The sequence below is a fragment of the Monopterus albus genome, unplaced genomic scaffold (genome assembly GCF_001952655.1).
Source record: "Monopterus albus unplaced genomic scaffold, M_albus_1.0 scaffold214.1, whole genome shotgun sequence".
Classification (NCBI taxonomy): Eukaryota; Metazoa; Chordata; class Actinopteri; order Synbranchiformes; family Synbranchidae; genus Monopterus; species Monopterus albus.
In genome coordinates this window covers 520,519-540,972 of record NW_018128094.1, presented here as the reverse complement: position 1 = coordinate 540,972, position 20,454 = coordinate 520,519, and the positions used below count along the sequence as shown (strand labels likewise).

At 43.7% G+C, this 20,454-nt stretch overlaps 1 protein-coding gene and 1 long non-coding RNA gene across 4 annotated transcripts in view; one reads left to right on the top strand and one right to left on the bottom strand.

The window, feature by feature from the left end:
- The window catches only part of LOC109971049 (neurofibromin), an 87,886-nt gene extending 68,507 nt beyond the window's left edge, over positions 1 to 19,379 (top strand). For all 3 annotated transcript variants that reach the window (XM_020619068.1, XM_020619067.1, XM_020619069.1), the window contains 22 exons: positions 703 to 1,135; positions 1,261 to 1,601; positions 2,812 to 3,014; positions 3,623 to 3,816; positions 3,896 to 4,036; positions 6,466 to 6,745; positions 6,950 to 7,164; positions 7,688 to 7,749; positions 7,844 to 7,985; positions 8,165 to 8,266; positions 8,368 to 8,508; positions 9,404 to 9,530; positions 10,107 to 10,238; positions 10,642 to 10,777; positions 12,679 to 12,836; positions 12,940 to 13,062; positions 13,144 to 13,262; positions 13,377 to 13,477; positions 15,112 to 15,254; positions 15,426 to 15,472; positions 17,582 to 17,798; positions 19,212 to 19,379. In XM_020619068.1, coding sequence (XP_020474724.1) covers positions 703 to 1,135; positions 1,261 to 1,601; positions 2,812 to 3,014; positions 3,623 to 3,816; positions 3,896 to 4,036; positions 6,466 to 6,745; positions 6,950 to 7,164; positions 7,688 to 7,749; positions 7,844 to 7,985; positions 8,165 to 8,266; positions 8,368 to 8,508; positions 9,404 to 9,530; positions 10,107 to 10,238; positions 10,642 to 10,777; positions 12,679 to 12,836; positions 12,940 to 13,062; positions 13,144 to 13,262; positions 13,377 to 13,477; positions 15,112 to 15,254; positions 15,426 to 15,472; positions 17,582 to 17,798; positions 19,212 to 19,354 — 3,700 coding nt within the window. In that variant the 3' untranslated portion in view covers positions 19,355 to 19,379. The remainder of the gene's footprint in view (positions 1 to 702; positions 1,136 to 1,260; positions 1,602 to 2,811; positions 3,015 to 3,622; positions 3,817 to 3,895; positions 4,037 to 6,465; positions 6,746 to 6,949; positions 7,165 to 7,687; positions 7,750 to 7,843; positions 7,986 to 8,164; positions 8,267 to 8,367; positions 8,509 to 9,403; positions 9,531 to 10,106; positions 10,239 to 10,641; positions 10,778 to 12,678; positions 12,837 to 12,939; positions 13,063 to 13,143; positions 13,263 to 13,376; positions 13,478 to 15,111; positions 15,255 to 15,425; positions 15,473 to 17,581; positions 17,799 to 19,211) is intronic.
- Positions 7 to 6,197, bottom strand: LOC109971054 (uncharacterized). The gene is made up of 3 exons (XR_002276489.1): positions 5,201 to 6,197; positions 350 to 507; positions 7 to 233 (listed from the first exon to the last, which is right to left on the bottom strand). It is a non-coding gene; the product is annotated as an uncharacterized LOC109971054 (long non-coding RNA).
- Positions 19,380 to 20,454: the final 1,075 nt, after the last annotated feature.

Genomic DNA, 20,454 nt, shown 5'->3' with positions numbered 1-20,454 from the left:
ATCTCTGTGTTGATCAAGCAGTTGCCATTGGCGTCTGTATCAAGAGAGTTGGTGTGGTTAGTGGTAGTAAGGCTGGTTTCTGTCACAGTGGCTGAGCTGCTACCTTGATCTTTTGTTTTGTTGGAATGTGTTGGCATGGTTTGAAGGCCTACGTCTGCATCAGTAGGATAGAACGGCAGCTGGATGAGCAGGAGAACCAGCCAAAGAGAAGTTTTGGTGCCTTCCATTGGGCTCTGAAATCAAGAGTTAAAATCCAGATTAGAATTTTTTCTCACTTGCAGCCTGCAACTCTAAACAGTTTAAGGGGAATGTAAATGTACAAAATCACTCTTAGCCCTTAAGTACTTACATAATGTGGTTATAGTCTTGGCAAAGGGATGGAGTGAGATACCTGCTGCAGACGGACTGTTGAGATGCTGTGAACTAACTTCCTGACCCCTCTCTGGGTCCTTTTCTGCTCTAGCTGTTTCAGAGCTTCTGCTGTGACACCACAGAGGCTGAAGTGCTCTTACAAGAAATGAGAGAGACAAAGTCATTTCTCTTAAACCAGGATGCCTTTCATCTGTGTCACGTATTATGCGGTGGACAAATTTAGACAGGCTCATGTATAGAACTCACCCCAGCCCAGTAAAGCATCATGTACCGCAGATCTGAATTTAAATTTAACCTTGCTTGTTTGTTTTTTTTATCTCGTTTCTTTAGGTTCAAAACAGGCCAGATCAACGGTGACTTACTCATCTACCATGTCCTCCTCACCCTCAAACCCTACTATGCTAAACCCTACGAGATAGTAGTAGACTTAACACATGTAGGCCCCAGCAATCGCTTCAAGACTGACTTCCTCTCCAAGTGGTTTGTGGTCTTTCCTGGCTTTGCCTATGAGAATGTTGCAGCTGTTTATGTTTACAACTGCAACACTTGGGCGAGGGAGTACACCAAGTACCATGAGCGGCTACTGACAGGCCTGAAGGGCAGCAAGCGACTCCAGTTCATTGATTCTCCGGCTAAGCTGGGTGAGCACATTGAACCTGACCAACAGAAACTGCCTGCAGCTACACTGTCCCTGGAGGAAGACCTTAAAGTGTTCCACAATGCCCTCAAACTGGCCCACAAAGACACCAAGGTCTCTATAAAGGTGAGGATGCAGCTATAGAATGTGAATAGTTAGACTGGATTAGATTAGCAAAGCTTAGTAAAATCATTAGAGAAGGTCCAGCAAGCCTTGGTTTTGCTTAAGTATCCTGTTTTCTTGCTCATCAGGTGGGCTCGACGGCAGTTCAGGTAACCTCAGCTGAGCGGACCCGTGTCCTCGGCCAGTCCGTCATCCTCAATGATGTCTACTATGCCTCAGAGATTGAAGAGATTTGCCTGGTGGATGAGAGCCAGTTTACCCTCACCATGGCCAACCAGGGCACACCACTCACATTCATGCACCAGGAGTGTGATGCCATCGTCCAGTCCATCATCCACATCCGGACACGTTGGGAGCTGTCGCAGCCCGACTCCATTCCACAGCACACCAAGATTCGACCAAAAGATGTTCCTGGCACTCTGCTCAACATCGCTCTGCTCAACCTGGGCAGTTCCGACCCCAGCCTCAGGTCAGTTCTGCACGGCATATTAATCTATTTTAGCCAGTAGTATCACCAGCTTTAATGAAACTACAAAAGAAAAGAGGGTCTCCCTCATGTGATTGAAGTGCTATGGATTTCTCTTTTTTTTTCAGACAAGTTGGAATTTCTGCTATGAACTCTTCCCACCAAAGGAAATGACAGTCCAAACTAAAAAGAAAAATGCACATTGTTGTCTAAAGTGCAGAAACCATCTGCTCTCTTTCCAGAGAAATGTTGTGTTCCGTGTCTTTTGTTTTGTAGGTGCCATCAATTCAGATCCCTGCTGTTTTGGGCTCCGAATGTAATGTGTTTTTAGCAATGTAAACTGTTTGACTAGGAGTGTGTGGGCACCTGAATATCACAGCTGCATTGATCATGTAATAAAAAAAATCAGCATTAAAATTCTTCTATTCAGTTAGAAAAGCATGTTGAGTGACAAGGTTTGGCTCACAGTCTGTATGACCTCAATCCCTAAGTTGCTGGATGGGACTGAGGTCAGGGCTGTGTCCAGGCCAGTCAACTTCCTCCACAGTGAACTGAGAAAACCAGTCCTTTATGGTGCTGCTCTGAGCCCAGGACCGCTGTCATGTTGAAACAGGAAAGGGGCAACCACACACTGTCGTTGTGTGCTGCAACAATAAGATTTGACTTCAAGAACAGATTCAAGTGAAAGTCTATTTGTACATTTAGCCATAGACTGTCTTTGGTTAAAGTTCAAGGTTTTAAACTCCTTGAACCTAAATTTGACTCTTTCATTTAAAAGAAGTGATTGTTTCCAGCCAAATCTGTTAGGAGAAAAAGACAACTGAGCTGTCATAAAGGGCTAAGGGAGTATGGTGAAAGCATAATGGGCACTGCTGTCACATCAGCGGCACAGGTTCAGTTATTAGCAGGGGTGTGGCTGAGGAGGTATAGCGGTCGTCTCCTAACCGCGGTGGTTCGATTTCCATTCTCCTCCGTCCGCATGTCGAAGTGCCCTTGGGCAAGACACTGAACCCCCCTAGTTGCTCCCAATGGCCAGAGCAGCGCCTTACAGGGCCAGTGCCGCCATCAGTGTGTGAGTTGGTGCCACATATGGCTGCCTCAGTTCTGTATCTGAGGCAAATTCCTTATGTGTGTAACATAACCTGGCCAGTAAAAAGTGAATATCATTATCATAGGCTTAATACCTCTCATTTGTTGTCTGTCCCACATCCAGGTCTGCAGCTTACAACCTGTTGTGTGCTTTGACCTGCACCTTCAACCTAAAGATAGAGGGCCAGCTGCTGGAGACATCAGGCCTCTGCATCCCAGCTAACAACACCCTCTTCATAGTCTCCATCAGCAAGACCCTGGCTGCCAATGAACCCCATCTGACACTTGAGTTTCTGGAAGAATGCATCTCAGGCTTCAGCAAGTCCAGTGAGTCCACTGAGTATAGCTGCTTGTAAAACATGCTCTCTCACGTACACTGTTGTACGGCCACGTGACCTCCCTGACCTGCCTACTCTAATTGAATAGACACATTGCGCACATAAGGGTTTCTGAACTTCTGATGCCCACTGAAAAATATTTGTACTTGCACATAACTGCCTTTTTTCAAGGTTCATGCAATACTTTGCTATTAAGGTTGTATATTTGACATGGTTATGAGATTAGCTGGAGTGGAAACTGCACTGTCACCCCTTTTTAGGTTGGCGCTAAAGATACCAATATACTTGTTTTAAATACGTGTTTAACTGTGTGTGTGTGTGTGTGTGTGCGCACGCGCGCGCTTCATAGCTACCTCATGTATCCTGCATTCCTTGTGAGTGTTGATTGAGCACTGGGGAGGTAGGGGATGGTGTGATAGCACTATGATGTCATCAGATTTATTCTCTCTGACTTGACAACGCTCCTCCATAGCTTCAAAAAGTGGTTTTTGCAGGTGTAGTTACACTAATCATGATAAGTCAGCATGATCTTGACTCTGTGTGTTATAAAGTAAAGCAGGAGTTGTGTTAATAAGTCCCACTGTCGGTCTGTTGCAGGTATTGAGCTGAAGCATCTCTGCCTGGAGTACATGACACCCTGGCTGCTCAACCTGGTTCGCTTCTGTAAGCACAATGATGACACCAAGCGCCAGCGTGTTACCGCTATTTTGGACAAGCTCATCACCATGACAATTAATGAAAAGCAGATGTATCCCTCTATCCAGGCCAAGATCTGGGGCAGCCTGGGACAGGTGGGAGTATCAGACCAAGAGTGTGATGATCCAGAATGTCTGTTGGACTTGACTTCTAACCTTCTCACTGTGTGTTCAGATAACAGACCTGTTGGATGTGGTGTTGGACAGCTTCATTAAGACCAGTGCCACAGGAGGCCTGGGCTCCATCAAAGCAGAGGTCATGGCTGATACCGCAGTGGCTCTGGCTTCAGGGAATGTAAAACTGGTCTCCAGCAAGGTGAGCTAGTTCATGCTGAAATCCTTTCTGCACTGTTACCTGCTCCCAGCACATATGTTATCCTGGACAGAATCTGTTTACTGGAGTCGTGTAGATGTAGTAGTGTCTTTCATGCTGTCAGTAACCAGCACTTTGTCTGAGGAGACTGTTTTCACCCAGTCTTGTAGAGTTATGTATCACAGCCGGTTTTGAAAGTACCACTGCATATACAGTAAATGCTTGTTCTTCTTCTTCCACACTGCACCTGTGCTGAATGTAGGATCCTGATGTGTTAAGGTAATCTGCTTGTAGTACAAACAGAGGGCAGCCCTCTTTGCTGCTTGTTAAGTCAGCTTCATTAAGTAGCTGTAGCTCTGTTTGACCAACTGATTCTTCTCACATTCATCCTCATTAGGGTGTGAGTCATTCGCTTCTCATTCGCGCTTGTAGCTGGAAGCACACAACATCAAAACTGTGTCAGAATAACTGCTCCTCTTGCCTTGTATCAACTCTCCAGAAAAGTAATATTTTAGCACTATCTAGTAAGTGATCAGCACCTTTTTCAGCCTCTAATGAGTGTCTGTCTGGTGTGTGCTCCAGGCTGCACAATGTGATCAGTGTGTGTTGGCTCTATAAGGGATTTCACTGCCAGCCATTTTCAAGTGCAGCAGAGAGAGAGATATTTGAGGAAGGAAATTACTAAGTGGTAGTAGGGACCACATGATATCCTGGTTTATATGAAAATACAGAAACGCAGTTGGACTGCTGTGTCATTGTCATGTTCTTTTGACTTTTTCCAAGTTAAACAGATTCTCTTGCTTTTGTTTGCCCCATTTACACATTCATGTAGTGCAAATCTTCAGATACCATTGCAGAGGTTTAGTTTCACATTTCCTCAACCTCTTCATTGCATTTGGGTTTGCATGGGTGCAAATACCACCACTCTATTACCCAGGCCACTATTCATTGACAAGGCTTTTTGGGAAATGTGCTTGGTACTTGCTGAAATGTTACTAAATTCATTTTGAATAATACTTTTCCATATTGGTAAAATAACTGTTATTATTAATTATAGCTCATTGATTAAAATGAATGAATAGAACTTTTAAAAGTGTTAGTTTGTGCACCAAGTTAACACTGATGTGAGCTCAGCATTGAACGTAAAAAAAAAAAAAGACGACTTACTTATTAATGGAAAAATTCAATCCACAGCTGTAAATCTCTCGACTTAGAATATCCACAGAGACAAACTCATCCACTCACTGTCCATCATCTGTGTGCTCTGAATCCAAACTCAGCCTGCTACTCAGACAAACAAACACAACATACACGAGCAGACACAAAAGAAAAGCCAAGCCCTGGCTCCTATTATGGCAGACACCAGCACCGCACTGAATGGTGGCCATTGTGAAGACTGTTGACTAAGAAAAGTCAGGCAGTGTTTTAGCTGAAGTGCTGCTCCCCTCAGTGATTTCATGTAATTTTACCACTGTGTTGCACTTAATTTAAGAAGGCCAAATTGGTACATGCTACATGTATACATGAATGTTTGTGCTTATGTTTTCTACAGGGCTGCTCTCTGATGTCATGTCATGGCAGGACAGCACAATGGAGCCTTGTCTGCTGCTCTTGAACTCTTTGTCAACCAAGAGTTGAATAAATGCTATTTTCTAAATGGTTTTAACTCTAGCAGTACGGGTCACTGTACATGCCTAAAGAGACATGCACAGTGTTTATCCAGTATTCTCACTATGGACTGGCGTGATAGGGCCATATTTGTCAGGAAGTGCTACATGTTCTTATAGTGTTTGGCAAAATAGATTGATCAAAACATGAGTTTCACCTCAACTTCTACTTGATGACTTTATTTGACAGGAGCTGTACAGTGTTTGGAGTTTGAGATGTTTCTTACTGCTTGTGTGAACCTACAGTAAGTGGCCAGCTTAAAACTGAACATACTGTAAACTGAAGCTAGCCATTATTTTTACATCAACAATGAATCAAATAATTATGTGTAATGTGAAATGGATGGCTGGTAGAGAAGTATCACCTTGCTTCTGCTTAGCATCAGCTTCATAAGTTGGTAATGTCAGTGCTGTGTTTACAGATTGCTCCACTGTAGACACAAATGTTTGAATACAGCTGACTGAAAGAGTAGTGAGTTGGTTTTGCACAGAGGTAGTAGTGTTTCATGGTGAGATCTTATCTCTTTGAGAGATTGATGATGGATATGGTGGATCAGTGTGGCCATATTGGCTGTCACCTACATGTTTTACAGTAATACTATATGGAATTTGTCATGATGGCTGCTCAAGTAGTGTTTATTTGTATGAACAAAGGTTGTTGAATAACGAGTTTTATTTTGCCGTCACCATTCTGACAGCCATACGAGAAGTTTGGCTTTTGTTTGTGCTGTTTTAATATCGGTCTTCACTTATTCTTTGTGGCAGGTTATTGGTCGAATGTGCAAGATCATAGACAAGACGTGCCTGTCACCAACGCCCACACTTGAGCAGCATCTGATGTGGGACGACATCGCCATCCTGGCTCGCTACATGCTCATGCTGTCCTTCAACAACTCTCTGGATGTTGCAGCCCACCTGCCATACCTGTTCCATGTGGTTACCCTGCTGGTAGCCACCGGGCCACTGTCCCTCAGGGCGTCCACCCACGGTTTGGTTATCAACATTATCCACTCCCTCTGCACCTGCTCGCAGCTCAACTTCAGTGGTAAGGACTGTTGCCATAGTACGAGTCAGTGTTTTGTTACTTTCAGTAATCTCACAGTGTATGGAAGGAACAAAGCTCAGTGTATCCAAGCTAGAGATTCCATAGCAGTGGGGAGCATGCACACAGCATGGTGGATGCATGCATAAAAAAATAACAGCAAGTGTGCTGTCATAATAAATGTGTTGTTCTGTCGAATGCTTCCAGAGGAGACGAAGCAGGTCCTGAGGCTGAGCCTGACTGAGTTCTCCCTGCCCAAGTTCTACCTGCTTTTCGGCATCAGCAAAGTGAAGTCCGCTGCTGTCATCGCCTTCCGTTCCAGCTACAGAGACCGCTCCTTCTCGCCTGGCTCCTACGAGAGGGAGACATTTGCCCTGTCCTCTCTGGAGACCGTCACTGAGGCCTTACTGGAAATCATGGAGGTCAGCAGAGAAAGTCAAGTTTTTCACTCTGTTCCTCCAGTTCATTGATTTCTTATGGGAAAACCATGTAGATTTCAGTGAGTGCTAGGAGATATGGCAGAAAATGTTAGTACAATATTAAAATACCTCTTCTTTGTATTTGCTGTTGTATACCTAATTGATGGTGGAACAAAACAATGGAAGAAGTAGAAAGGAGAAGAAACAAGACAAAGGCAGCAAGCAGTTCTTAATTTTGATTATCAGTTGAAAACTCGTTGCCACAGTTTCAGTAGTTCATTAACAAACTTTGTTTGTGTGGTAGGATACCAGCCAAACATGCTTTCTATTCTTGACCTGTTCAGGTTTGCAGGTCCAGTGTTTCCCATACACTGACAACTCATTTGTGGTCCACTTGTCTAATCTGTCAAAGTGAAAAAGATTGACAACTTGCATACAAGCTCACACCGGTCTTTGGGGAAGTACGAGGGCTTCCAAACCTCTGTTTTTTCTTTCAGACTGTTGAATCTGTGTTGTCTTTCCTCAGGCTTGTATGAGGGACATCCCAGCTTGCAAGTGGTTAGACCAATGGACAGAGCTCGCACAGAAGTATGAACTTCCTCCATTCCATCCCATCCCATTTTGATGCATCTTTCCTAAGAGCAGTGTCAATTATATGCACTTGTGTGTGTTTGGAATTCAGGTTTGCATTCCAGTACAACCCGTCGCTCCAGCCCAGAGCACTGGTGGTGTTTGGCTGCATCAGTAAGAGAGTTAGTCACGGCCAGATTAAGCAGATCATCCGAATCCTCAGCAAGGCCAGCCCTCTGCTCAGCATCGACCGGGTGAGAGCACACCTTCAGCTGTCAGACCTGTGCTCTTGACCAGCCCATTCAAACTCAACAGAAGACACCCATTACAACGCACGTCCACTAACGCTGGGCTATTGTCCGGTTAGGCTACTTCACCTGATGTAATGCTCCTGTTCCTTCTCTCTCTTCTGTCTTCATCCCACCATCAACAGGGTTTGGAGAGCTGTTTGAAGGGTCCAGACAATTACAACAGCCAAGTATTAATAGAGGCCACAGTCATTGCTCTGACCAAGCTGCAGCCTCTACTCAGCAAGGTATACAATCATTACTGTATTTAGGTCATTGATAATACCAGCACAGCCCTCCCCTGCTGTTTCCTGCCAGTCACACTGTGTTACCCTGTATGTGTTTACAGGAGTCCCCCATGCACAAAGCTCTGTTCTGGGTGGCAGTAGCAGTGCTGCAGCTGGATGAAGTCAACCTGTACTCTGCTGGAACTGCATTGCTGGAGCAAAACCTCCACACTCTAGACACAATGCGCATCTTCAATGACAAGGTAAAATACACAGGAATACACACTGTACACCTCAGAAAGCAGATCTGCTCACGTCACCCACACTTTGAAGTTGTGTCAACCACCTACGCTTCTCATTATTATATATTAAATTGGCTTGGACAGCTCACTGAGAGGCGTTCGAAAACATACATACTTGACTGTTTTTGAGGAAGAACTTCACATTAATTCCCCACAGACAGTTTCATTCTGACTTTATCACTTTATTCTGGTCTTATTCTACTATAGCTATTTCCAGAAAAAGTAATGCTTCTTGGTAGAGCAAAACAGTTTGATTGAAATGCTGTGATGTTGCTGTGATGTCTGGCACTCCACACCTCCCAGTACAAAGATTTGTACTTGGGTGGATTACTACCACTAATAGTGGCATTGCATACATTTGGATGTATTCTTCAAATATGCCAGTCAGGCATGATCAAGCGAAAACAGGGTGTTAAATTACTTTTTGATCCAATATGAATGTATGAACTCTGTTCTTCAGTGAAATTGATTATGAAATGATCTTCACTAAAGTCACAAATATCAACAAACATGGCATGTCTACGCTGAGAAAACAAGCAGTCATGATCTTTCATGTCTTTATTGAAAAAATTAAGCTGAAATCTCATCTACAAAAGTATTCAGATTTTTGGCACTCGGTTGTTGTCAGGTGCATCCTGACCTGTGTGAGATAAAGTGTCACCGTCTGTACTGTAAGTGTGGCTTAACAGCAAGGTATCAGCAAGGAAACATTGTCTCAAGAAGTAGCACCCTGAACACAGGGCATTTTCTTTTAAAAGCAATGTTAAAACATGACACCTACTACTACTTACAATGTTGACATGACCCAGAACCACCATCAACATCCGCCTTCTCTCCTCCTTATTTTCTCCTTCAGAGTCCAGAAGAAGTGTTCATGGAGATCAGGCGTCCTTTAGAGTGGCACTGTAAGCAGATGGATCACTTTGTGGGCCTCAACTTTAGTGCCAACTTCAACTTTGCACTGGTGGGCCACTTGCTCAAAGGTAAAGCAGCTGCTGATAGAGATAAAGTATTCACAGGCGCTCAGCAGTTACAATATGGTGTTTGGATTGGGTTGGGCCATTGGACATACACGTTCATTTCCATCACACATGTAGATACCGTAATTTCCGGACTATAAGCCGCACCCACCCCGGTGTCCACGTTGTAACATGAGATATTTCGACAGCCAGATCGATTGCCTGTAACTTGAAAGCTGCATCATATGCATTTCGCCATGTGATGTCCATGATGAGGGTGTGGGCATGAAGCGACAAAAGTAAGCGGCTTATAGTCCAGAAAGTACGGTAAGCCATAATGTTGGTGTGATTTAGGAACTGTGGTGCTGACAAACCTTGGTTGAGTTTAACTGCAGGGTTTGCTGAAGGGAGTTGGTCTTCTTCAGACAGAGGGACAGTGAGCAAGGCTGTCTGTAATATTACTCCTGTGTCTGGGTGGAGCATCTCCTCCCTTAGCTCCATAGTTTTGGGGTCTAAATATTTTAATGTGCCAAACACATTTAAATCAGAGTCTCGTTGCTAATTGCCTGTCTTTACTGTGTCTCTAACTTGTGTCTCTAGGCTACAGACATCCATCGCCCACCACAGTAGCAAGGACAGTGAGAATCCTGCATACACTGTTGACTCTCATCAGCAAACATCTGAAATGTGACAAGTTTGAGGTCAACACCCAGAGTGTGGCCTATCTGGCTGGTATGTAACACACTGACTTTGCTATTCTACAGTACATACATTCTTATTTATACAGTTTACATGCCTCCTGTGCACTAAAATCATGCTCCTATTTAATATCGTGATCATATTCTGTTACTGAAGAATTATGATAAAGAAATGTTGAACATAATTAAAGACCTCTATGTTGGTTTGCAAAGATTTAACCATGTTACTGTTTTGTAGATTAACTTAGGAAGTAACACATTTCAGAAAAATGAAATATTACATGTAAGAAAGTGATCATTATCTACGCTGTCAGAAAACAGCATCCAGTCACCACCTGTAGTTGCGAGCCTTTACTTAAGAAATACAGAACCGATGTTCTTCGTTTTGGTGGTGTGGTTGGTTTGGGTCATCCCTAACTCCTTGTTGTTTGGTGCAGCACTGCTCACTGTCTCTGAAGAGGTTCGAAGTCGCTGCAGCCTCAAACACAGGAAGTCACTACTGATTTCTGACCTGTCTATGGATCCGGTGCCCATGGACACCTACTCCAGTCACATCACTGATCCCAGCTGCAGGTGAGCCAGTGAACAGAGGGGAGAACTAAGCACGCCATTGTCTAATTATTCATCAACACAAGAGGCTGACTAGTTGAAACTCGGCTTGATGTGCTCCTGAGCTTTAAGATTCAGACTTGTTTGCTGTTTTTCCTTTTTTGGATCAAAGATTGTTCTCTGAATACATAGCATGATCAGAGTGCACAGTGCATCACACACACACACACACACACACACACACACACACACACACACACACACAGACCCTGCTTATTGGCAGTCGTGGAGAAAATAAACTTTCAAAGTGTGATTGCAAGTCTTTTGCATGTAAGGGTGGAAACACGGGCAGCCCACCAAAACAGCCAGTAAAAGTCCATCACATACAGGTGGAGAAATGCAGTTTGATGATGTGGGAGCTGAGGGCAAAATACCCTACAGTAACAGTACTGTCCAAGAAAATGTTCTGCATTCAGTTTTTTTAACATTTCATTATTCACATCAGAGTCTAATGATTTGTTCAAAACAATGCTGTTGCAGCTTGCTACTCAGGGACTGTAACAGTACATGGGAGACAGTAAAGCAGTGTTAATTTTGTTCTTTGTGTTTTTCCCCTCTTAAAAAATAACAAAAATACCATTAAAGTCCCTGACACTTAAGCAATATTTGTAATAGTAGTATTAAAATCTTAACGATACCCGTCCCTATGTATTATGTTCTATATACATACTGTTATGTCCTATCCAAATAATCTCTGCAGTTTCACCAGAAGATCTGTTCTCCTGTCTGTAGAGAAACGAGGTTGATTCAGATGATCTCTTCTGCAGCATCTGCTAGAGGACAGGGTACCAGCTGTGGCAAGAAGTGAATAGAACCAAATTGCCAGTTTGGCTTATGACAGAGTGAACAGTATTTTCCTTGTCTGTCATATTTGACAGATCTGGAGAAGCACAATGCTGGAAAATATTCCTTTAAATGTTGCAGTACTTAGCGTTTTAACCAAATAAAAGTAATGGAATTCAGAGCAGTCTCAACATTACCTTGTGTTTTCTGCTAATGGAAGCATGCTAACCAGCTGAATTTTTAATGGCTAGACGTGATTTGTGCATACCCTCGTGTGTCGTATTCATACTTCAAATCAAGGGTCTGCCTTATGTCTGCGTACACTGTTTTTCGAGCATTGTGGTACGATCACAGTTGGGGCTTTTGCAATGTTGATCATCCACACGGACACAAACCTTTGGTCTGGATGTGGACATCCACACAGAGTCCATGTGAACCTGGGAAGCTGATGGAAATTATGTCACTCGACCTTTGGAGACCAGCGGACTTACAAGGCATGAATAGCCTCTTAAGGGGAATTCGTGCTTTGCACATATCCTTGTGCGCATGCGAACATGGATGAGGGGCATGCATGCGTTCTTATTCATAGTTCAAATCAAGGGTCTGCCTTCTGTCCACATACGCTGAAAAAGACGAAGCATTGTGGGTACATGCGCAGTCGGGGCTTTTGCTATGCGGGCTTTGCAGACCCCCTGGAAAGATGACAAAAATTGGGTCACTCAACCTTGGCAGATATGCGGATGTACAAATCATGAATACCCTCTTAGTCTGGTTGAATCCATCTTCATAGTGCCAGATATGATTTAATTGGTATCTAGTAGTCAACAGTTGTGCATCTCTAAGCATGTGTGTGTTGACTTCAGCTTTCAGCTGCATTAAGACAAGTTGAGGTAATAATTTTAAAGAAGCATGACCTCAGAAACAGATTGTACATCTGTGATCAATATCTGTTTAACTCTGCGAGGTAATTTAAACAAAGTGAGTATAAAAGGTAGCGAAAATGTATCAGAATGACTCTGGTTTGTATGACACATTGTCCACGTTGCAGTTTCCTCACCTTTGTCCATTCACCTTCTTCTCAGAACATTACGGGAGACTCAGCCCTGGACATCACCTCAGGTTTCAGAGCGCTACCTATCACCACACTACCCCACTGTGGGCCAGATCAGCCCTCGAACGCGCAAGTCTATGAGCCTGGACATGGGTCAGCCCTCACAGGCCAACACCAAGAAGCTCCTGGGTATGACCTGTCCCTTAGCTTTGTACAGTACAGAGCTCCTCAGAAGGAGCATCCATAAATAAAATCCATGTGAATGTATTTGTTGTGTTTGTGTGTTGGCCAGGCACCAGGAAGAGCTTTGACCATCTCATATCAGACTCCAAAGCACCAAAGAGACCAGAGATGGAGTCGGGTATGACTACCCCTCCCAAGATGAGGCGTGTAGCAGAGAATGACTATGAGATAGGTGAGCACACAATCCTGGCTTTAGTTCTGCATCCGTTGTGATGCAGATATTTAATGCAGTGCCTTCATATTATAATTACAGAGACACAAAGAATTGGAAACTCTCACCTTCGTAAAGTGTCTGTATCAGAGTCCAACGTTCTGCTGGATGAGGAGGTTCTGACTGACCCAAAGATCCAGGCTCTGCTGCTAACTGTGCTGGTGAGGACACGCACCAGTTCAGACAGAGGAACATGTCTGATAGTAATCATGCTCTTACTTTTCATCCTTTAGTCCCTGACTCTTTGTTAATAGCCTGTTGCTCTAATTTTGCAGGCCACCCAGGTCAAATACACCACTGATGACTTTGACCAGCGGATTCTGTATGAGTACTTGGCTGAAGCCAGCGTTGTCTTCCCAAAGGTTTTTCCAGTTGTGTGAGTAGCTGACATATGTCCTTGCGAGTTATCAGACACTTTTCATATGTTTCTTATTCAACTAGACGTATTGCAAGTAGGAATTCCAATTAAGGGGGTACTTACACAAGGCATAGTTGTCTCATACCATGCCCGAGCACAATTGTCACTCCTCCCCACTGAAGCAATCCAGGCCGGAGCATGACAGCATGATGCAGCTGAAGAGAAGGGCTCTGGCATGGTATGGCACATAGTGTTAGTGTTCTGTGCCCAGGCACAGTTGGCAAACACACATGTACATTGCCTGAGTCCAACTGAACTGCGCCTGGGCTCACCTCTTCCAAACGATGACACTGAACCGTGCCCGGGCACATAACAAAATCCCCCTGTGACCAAAAAACGCATTATATCCATAGACCACAATGATAAGAGACGACTGTAAAACAGTTGACAGGACACCTCGAACTACAAACCAGGCCAATAATCACTCTTTGAATTATGAATTTTTAGTCCATGGCGATTTTATAATGTATGTGTAAAATTTTACCAGACCCTAGAAAGCACATTTGTTGGTCAAAAGTTGAGGTGCAGCGATCCTGTGCACAGCTGGTGACAACATAGACAGCTCATCCATCCATCTGGGTGCCGAAGGACAACAGGTTTCTTTAAATGTCACAGAAATGTAAAAATCCATTGCACATCAGAGATGTCTAGCTGTATGATCTTCTTTATTTAATATGCACTAAGTTTATGAGCAAGGTGTTTCGCATTGCAGCTTCTTCAGGCTCACTTTTGTAATAATCTAACAGGTGTGTGTTTTAAAGGTTCTGATGGCTCAATAGCCACTGGTTGTTTACCAGTCACGACATACACCAGTCATTTCAAATTCATAATTCACTTATTCAGAATAATACAAAACCGATCATAAAATATTAACAATCAACCTTATACAGACTTTTTAAAATATATATACAAACATTTTGTGTTGAGAGAAAAGGCACATGGACTAGCTATAAAGTTGGTAGTTGAAAGAAGTTTGTGTGTATATGAAATAAAAACAATCATACATCTGACATCCTTGATGTGTGTTGGATTTTTACATTTTTAAAAGCGACTGTTTTTGTGACCTCATACCAATATAAAGTCTTAACAGGCTGAGTTGGGAGTTCATGGCCATGGACAACAGGGGGACACTAATGTGCATGTGCACTGGGGTTCACAGCATGGGAGCAAACTTATAAACTAGAAAACATTGTAGTCACAGTCATCGAGTTCATAATAAATGAGCCCTATAGTGAGCAGCTAGACAGTTTTGAGCACCAGGTGAATTTAGACATCTCTGACCGTAAATGGCTGAGGGCTGAGATGGCACAGGAAGACGTGTCTATTTTTTGACATGAGTCTGCAAAACCAAATATAAGCCCACTGTGTGTACTTTGCTGTGGCTTTATAAGCTCCCCTGATGCCCCAGCTTTAGATGTATGATGAACCTTAGGTTTAACTTCCTGTTAGTTACCAGGGCTATTACTATCGGTGGAAGTCTAATTTCAACAAAGCCTTAGTACAAACTGTCATCAATAGTTCCTGCACATACAGTACTGTCCACAGAGCACATTTATACAGACCAAAGATGTTTGCATGTCTCTTGTCCTTAGCCACAACCTGCTGGACTCCAAGATCAACACTGTGCTGTCCATGTGCCAGGACACCAACCTCCTGAACCCTGTCCACGGCATCGTCCAGAGTGTGGTGTACCATGAAGAGTCGCCCCCCCAGTACCAGCCATCTTATTTACAAAGTAATACATGCTGACGTTTAGTCATTCTTTGCAGGACAAGCATGTTAACTGCACTAGTCGTACAGCTGGGACTCACCTGTTACCTAAAACGGGAAGCTTCTTAAAGTTTTGACAGTTAACTGTGTCCTGTAAGTCACCTTTGCTACTTGTCTCCCCCTTCCCTTTTCACAGGCTTCGGCTTTAATGGGCTGTGGAGGTTTGCCGGACCTTTCTCTAAGGTATGAATTATTCCTTTTTGTGGTGTCATTTTTTTCATTTTCTCTTAGGCAGCCTTGGCCGCCCACACAGTAGAAATTTATCTTACGAGGCCATTATGGTACGCTTCTGCAACCAGCCTACCAGTTGTAGTGATATATAAAGCATTGCGCACGCAGCAGAGAGGCTAGAGATGATCTGAAGTCTAGTATTTAGCTCATACTGAGTCTACCAGCTGCTCAACACTTTAGAAAATGCAGCCAAGAGTGTGGGAACATTAGCTCCATCTATCACCCTGTAGAGATGGATCATATCACATTTAATGTCATGGGCAGGTAACTTGACAGAATGAAAGCACAGTATGCCTGATACACAATGCATGTGACAGTTCATTGCAGAAGAACTTGAAGACAGACTTTTCATCCCACTGTTCAGCTCTTCATGAAGTCAATATAATCCAAAAAGAAAGGTCATTATTGACATTGGTAATGGAGACAATATTATCTGTAGTATATAGAGTAGTGGAAAAAGTTGTAGGCATCATTTGTAGCATTATGTTTTAAGATTGTGTCTTGGAATACAGTTGCTTCTGAAAGTCTTCAAACCCCTTCTCTGTTTTGCACCCTTTATTTGGTTTTGAATGAATAAACCTGTCACATTTGGCCATCAATCTGTACTCATTAACTCAACAATTGAAATAATGTTTTTAGAAATTACTCACAAATGGAAATCTCTTATACAAAAGTATTCTGACCCTTAATTCAGTAGCCCCTTTGGCAGCAGTTACATTTTCCAGACGTCTTGGGTAAGTTTCACCAAATCATCCACACCTGGATTTGGGCAGTTTATCCTGTTCTTCCTGGCAGATCCTCTCAGGCTGCATCAGATTGGACTGGAATTGGCCCTCCAGAGTGTGGTCAGGTCCATCCAGTTTGATTTAATTTCCTTTTAGATGTGTCTAGACCTTGACTGGAGTCCATCTGTGGCAATAATTGGAGCACACTCTCAGGTCCCCCTTTTTAAAAATGAGAACAGCCACCCCAGTCTGCCAGTCCACAGTGCCTGTTTTCTCCATGCCACATTAAAGAAGTGGGTCAACCAAGACAGCCCAACTATGAGCTGCAGTACATTTGGCCTGCCAGTACCCTTCAGCTGCTTCGGGATACCCCTGAGCCAGCCTAGCCCTGTAGGCCTCCTCCTTCAGCCTGACAGCTTTCCTCACTACTAGTTTCCACCAGCAGGTTCTCATGTTGCCACTATAACGGGCACCAATGACCTTCTGACCACAATTCAGAAGAGCTGCTCCTGCAAAGGAGAATTTTAACATGGCCCATTCAGATTCCATGTCCCCAGCCTCCCCCAGGCTGTGAGAGAAATTCTTCTGCAGGTGTGAGCTGAAGACCTCTTAGACAGGGGCTTCAGCCAGGTGTTCCCAGTGCCCCCTCACTACACGTTTTGGTTTGCCACGTCTGTCCAGCTGCTTCCCCTGTCATTTGATCCAACTCGCCACCAGATGGTAATCAGTTGACAGCTCTGCTCCTCTCTTTACCCAAGTCTCCAAGACATACAGCCTTAGATCCTATGATACGTATATCAACAAGGTCAGTCATTGATCTAAGGCCTGAGGTGTTCCTGAGACTGAGGCGATGTTTGCCTTTCAGCAAGACAAAGACCTGAAGCACACACAGCCAGGAAAATGCTGGAGTGGCTTCAGGACACGTCTGACTGTCCCTGAGGGCCCCAGCCAAAGCCCAGTCTTAAACCCCAGAGAACATCTGTGCAGAGACCTGAAGATGACAGTCTACAGACACTTCCGCCTAATCTGACAGAGGCTGAGAGGATCTGCCAGACAGAATGAGTTGACATTATACAGTGATAAGTTTGTTGTTCCACATTCAAAGGATATGGGCCAAACAAAATCTTTTCTTTGGAAAGCAGTTCTTCAAACCAAAAGAAAAAACAATTTTGGACTTTTCAAGAAAGTATGAAAAGTGAATATTTCCTCCTTGCTATATTTCATGATGTCATAAGATCAGCAACAGTGTGTCTAACAGTGTACTGTTAGATTTTCTAAATGCCCACAGTGTAACATATGAAAACTTTTCTCTGCCACCCACCCACTAAACCTGTAGCAAACCCAGATACCGGACTATGCTGAGCTGATCGTCAAGTTTCTGGAGGCGCTGATCGACAGCTACCTGCCGGCGGCCGATGAGGAGCGAGGGGAGGAGCAGTTGAGGACGCCCACCTCCCCATACCCCCCCACTAGCCAGAGCCAGCTCAGCATCACTGCCAATCTCAACCTGTCCAACTCCATGACCTCACTGGCGACCTCACAGCATTCACCAGGTCTTGCGCGCGCACACACACACACACACACACACACACACACACACGGCAGACACTTTGTCTGCATGGCCTAAGTGCAAACTGTTACTGGAAGAACAACAGTGCACCTCTGTTCCTCCTCTCTGTACTCTGTTAGCCTTTTTAGTTTTAAACTAGGTCAAGATCAAAATCTGCAACTGACTAAAATCATACTCCAGAACCAAGCAGATGTTTCCCACACCGGTGACTCCCACACTTCAGTCTTTAGTCTGACACAGCATAACAAAACAGCACATAAATCTAAACATGTTCCAGAGAATTCTGCTACACTAATTAAAACTTAAAACAGAATTTGAGACCCAAGATTCTGCATAAACATCTATAATCTGTAATTATCTGTCTGAACCACAAGTCACTGCTTGTGAAATTACAGGATTTTAAGTCAGTTTGTTTTATAATTCATTTGTCATTGTGTGGAAACCTACTGTGAGTGTTGATGAGAGAGGAGCTGAGCAGAGGTCGTCGTTGAGAAATGCTGTTCTGACCCCAAATCCACACACAATAATTATACACAGTCACACAAAATAAATAAAAGCAGCTCATGAACTATGATAAATATTCTGCACATCCTGATCAGTCAAGTTCCAGGTGTTATTGACAGCAGGTGAAGTCAGGCAGCTACACCGCTGTCAGTCATTTCAAGTACTGGGCATGATAACGTAGGCTGTTAGATGCTTCTTCAAGCCGTGAATGTGAAAATATATTTCAATTTGTGATTGAAATGACAAACTGTTATCTTCTTTGGGTGGAGGGGAGTTGGGGCTGGAAATAAGTCTTAACCTGCATTCAAAGTGGTCTTAAAATAGTCTCAAATTTGTTGATGAAACCTGAAAAAATGCTCTGATCACTTTTATTACACAGAGTGAAAAGAGTATTGCAACAAGAGACTGCACTTAGAGCTTATAATAAACACAGCGCACCGTTAACTTGAACTCTGGGCTGTTATTACAGTGTACTGTGGATATGGTACACTCACCCTGATGGGACGGAAAGAAATGGGACATACAATAGCTGCAGAGTTTAGAATGACAAGAACAAGAAACTGTGTTTCCAGCTGCCGAGCTGTGCCTGTGTTACTGAATAAAGTTGTTTTTCTTATTTGAGTTGTGTAAGTAAAATGATGTTGATCATTAGCTTTTTCTCTGTCTGTGATAAACATACAAGATGGGAGGCTCATGTGACAGACAGCAGGCACAATAGGGTACTTGTATATTTTCAGATCATCCTCACTCTTTAGCAGGAAAGAGAGCTTTAAAATTAAAGCAGCTTCCACCCTGAAATGGACCAGACAGCTGAAAATGGCTTCTCTCTGGTTTAGTGGACACACCCAGCTTTTAACCATGTGTTACAGTATGTGTCCCTGTGTTCCTCCAGGTGTGGACAAGGAGAATGTGCAGTTGTCCCCCAGCTCTGCTCTGTCCAGTGGGGGGCGCACTCGCCATGGCTCGGCCAGCCAGGTCCAGAAGCAGCGCAGTGCCGGCAGCTTCAAGAGGCCCAGTATCAAGAAGATTGTCTGATTAGCCAGAGAACACCATCCCTCCCTCAGACTGCCAGGCCTCATGCTACACTTCCCTTTTATAACTTCCTCCTCCTCCTCATGCTTGTTGCTTTGGCAGCAGAACAAGTGATTTTATGCTTTGCATTGAGGAGGAACCTGAATTCTGTGCTGCTTGAGATTTTTTTTTTTTTTTTTTTAAGTTTTTTGATTTGAGACCCGGTGGAGCAGCAACTTCTGTAGAGTCTTTTCCCTCTGCTGTTGCTATGTGAGCTCTTCATGGATGGACAGTGTTCAGCAGCAGCCTGAGTCCTCTGCAGGGAGGGACATCACATCTCAAATGACAGAAGAGACTGCTGGGAGTCAGTGTGGACATGAAGCATGACTTTGGACACGTACTGTGACATGTCTAAGACAGGCAGGACCCAGAAAAAGAAACTGCCTATGTGGTCCAAGTATGAGCTGTAACCCGTCCCTCGGCCCCTCCTCACAACTAAACACTCCTATGTCAGCAAGATGGACCAAATGACTGCTGGACCTTCTCTCCGGACCTGCTCGGACATTGCAGCTCCTCTCTCCCAGTCCTGTTCATGTTTTACATAGACAGATTATGTATAACTAGTCCTTAGTGCTAATTTCAGTGTTGATGTTTTCTCCATTGTGTGCCTTTGTCAGGGTTTTTCAATGTGTACAATTTGTAAAGTAAAAGTCCAACCTTACTGGGGACAAAGAACAGGTACTAATTCTGGAGGCGAACTGTCCATATCACCACTAGTTCTCACAGGCTGCATCCCGACCGGCCTCCAATGATCGTCAGATATACAATCATCCATTATACCCAGTTGCCTGAAAGTATTTATCCTGTACAGCTAGAAAGTGCTACACAAATCTTCTTTTCAAACACTTTCCAAAAAGCTTCTTCTTTTCACTTTCAGTGTATTAACATGAAGATTGCAAAACACTAGGGGAAATGCAACATGTAAATAACTCCAAGCTTTTTTTGTGTGTTTTACTTTTATTTAGCTTATTTGTTAGTTATTTTTAGTATGAAGTGTGATTTCAGCAGCATGGCATTTTAAGTTGTTTACACAGTGACGAGGAAAATTGTGTAATAGGCAATAA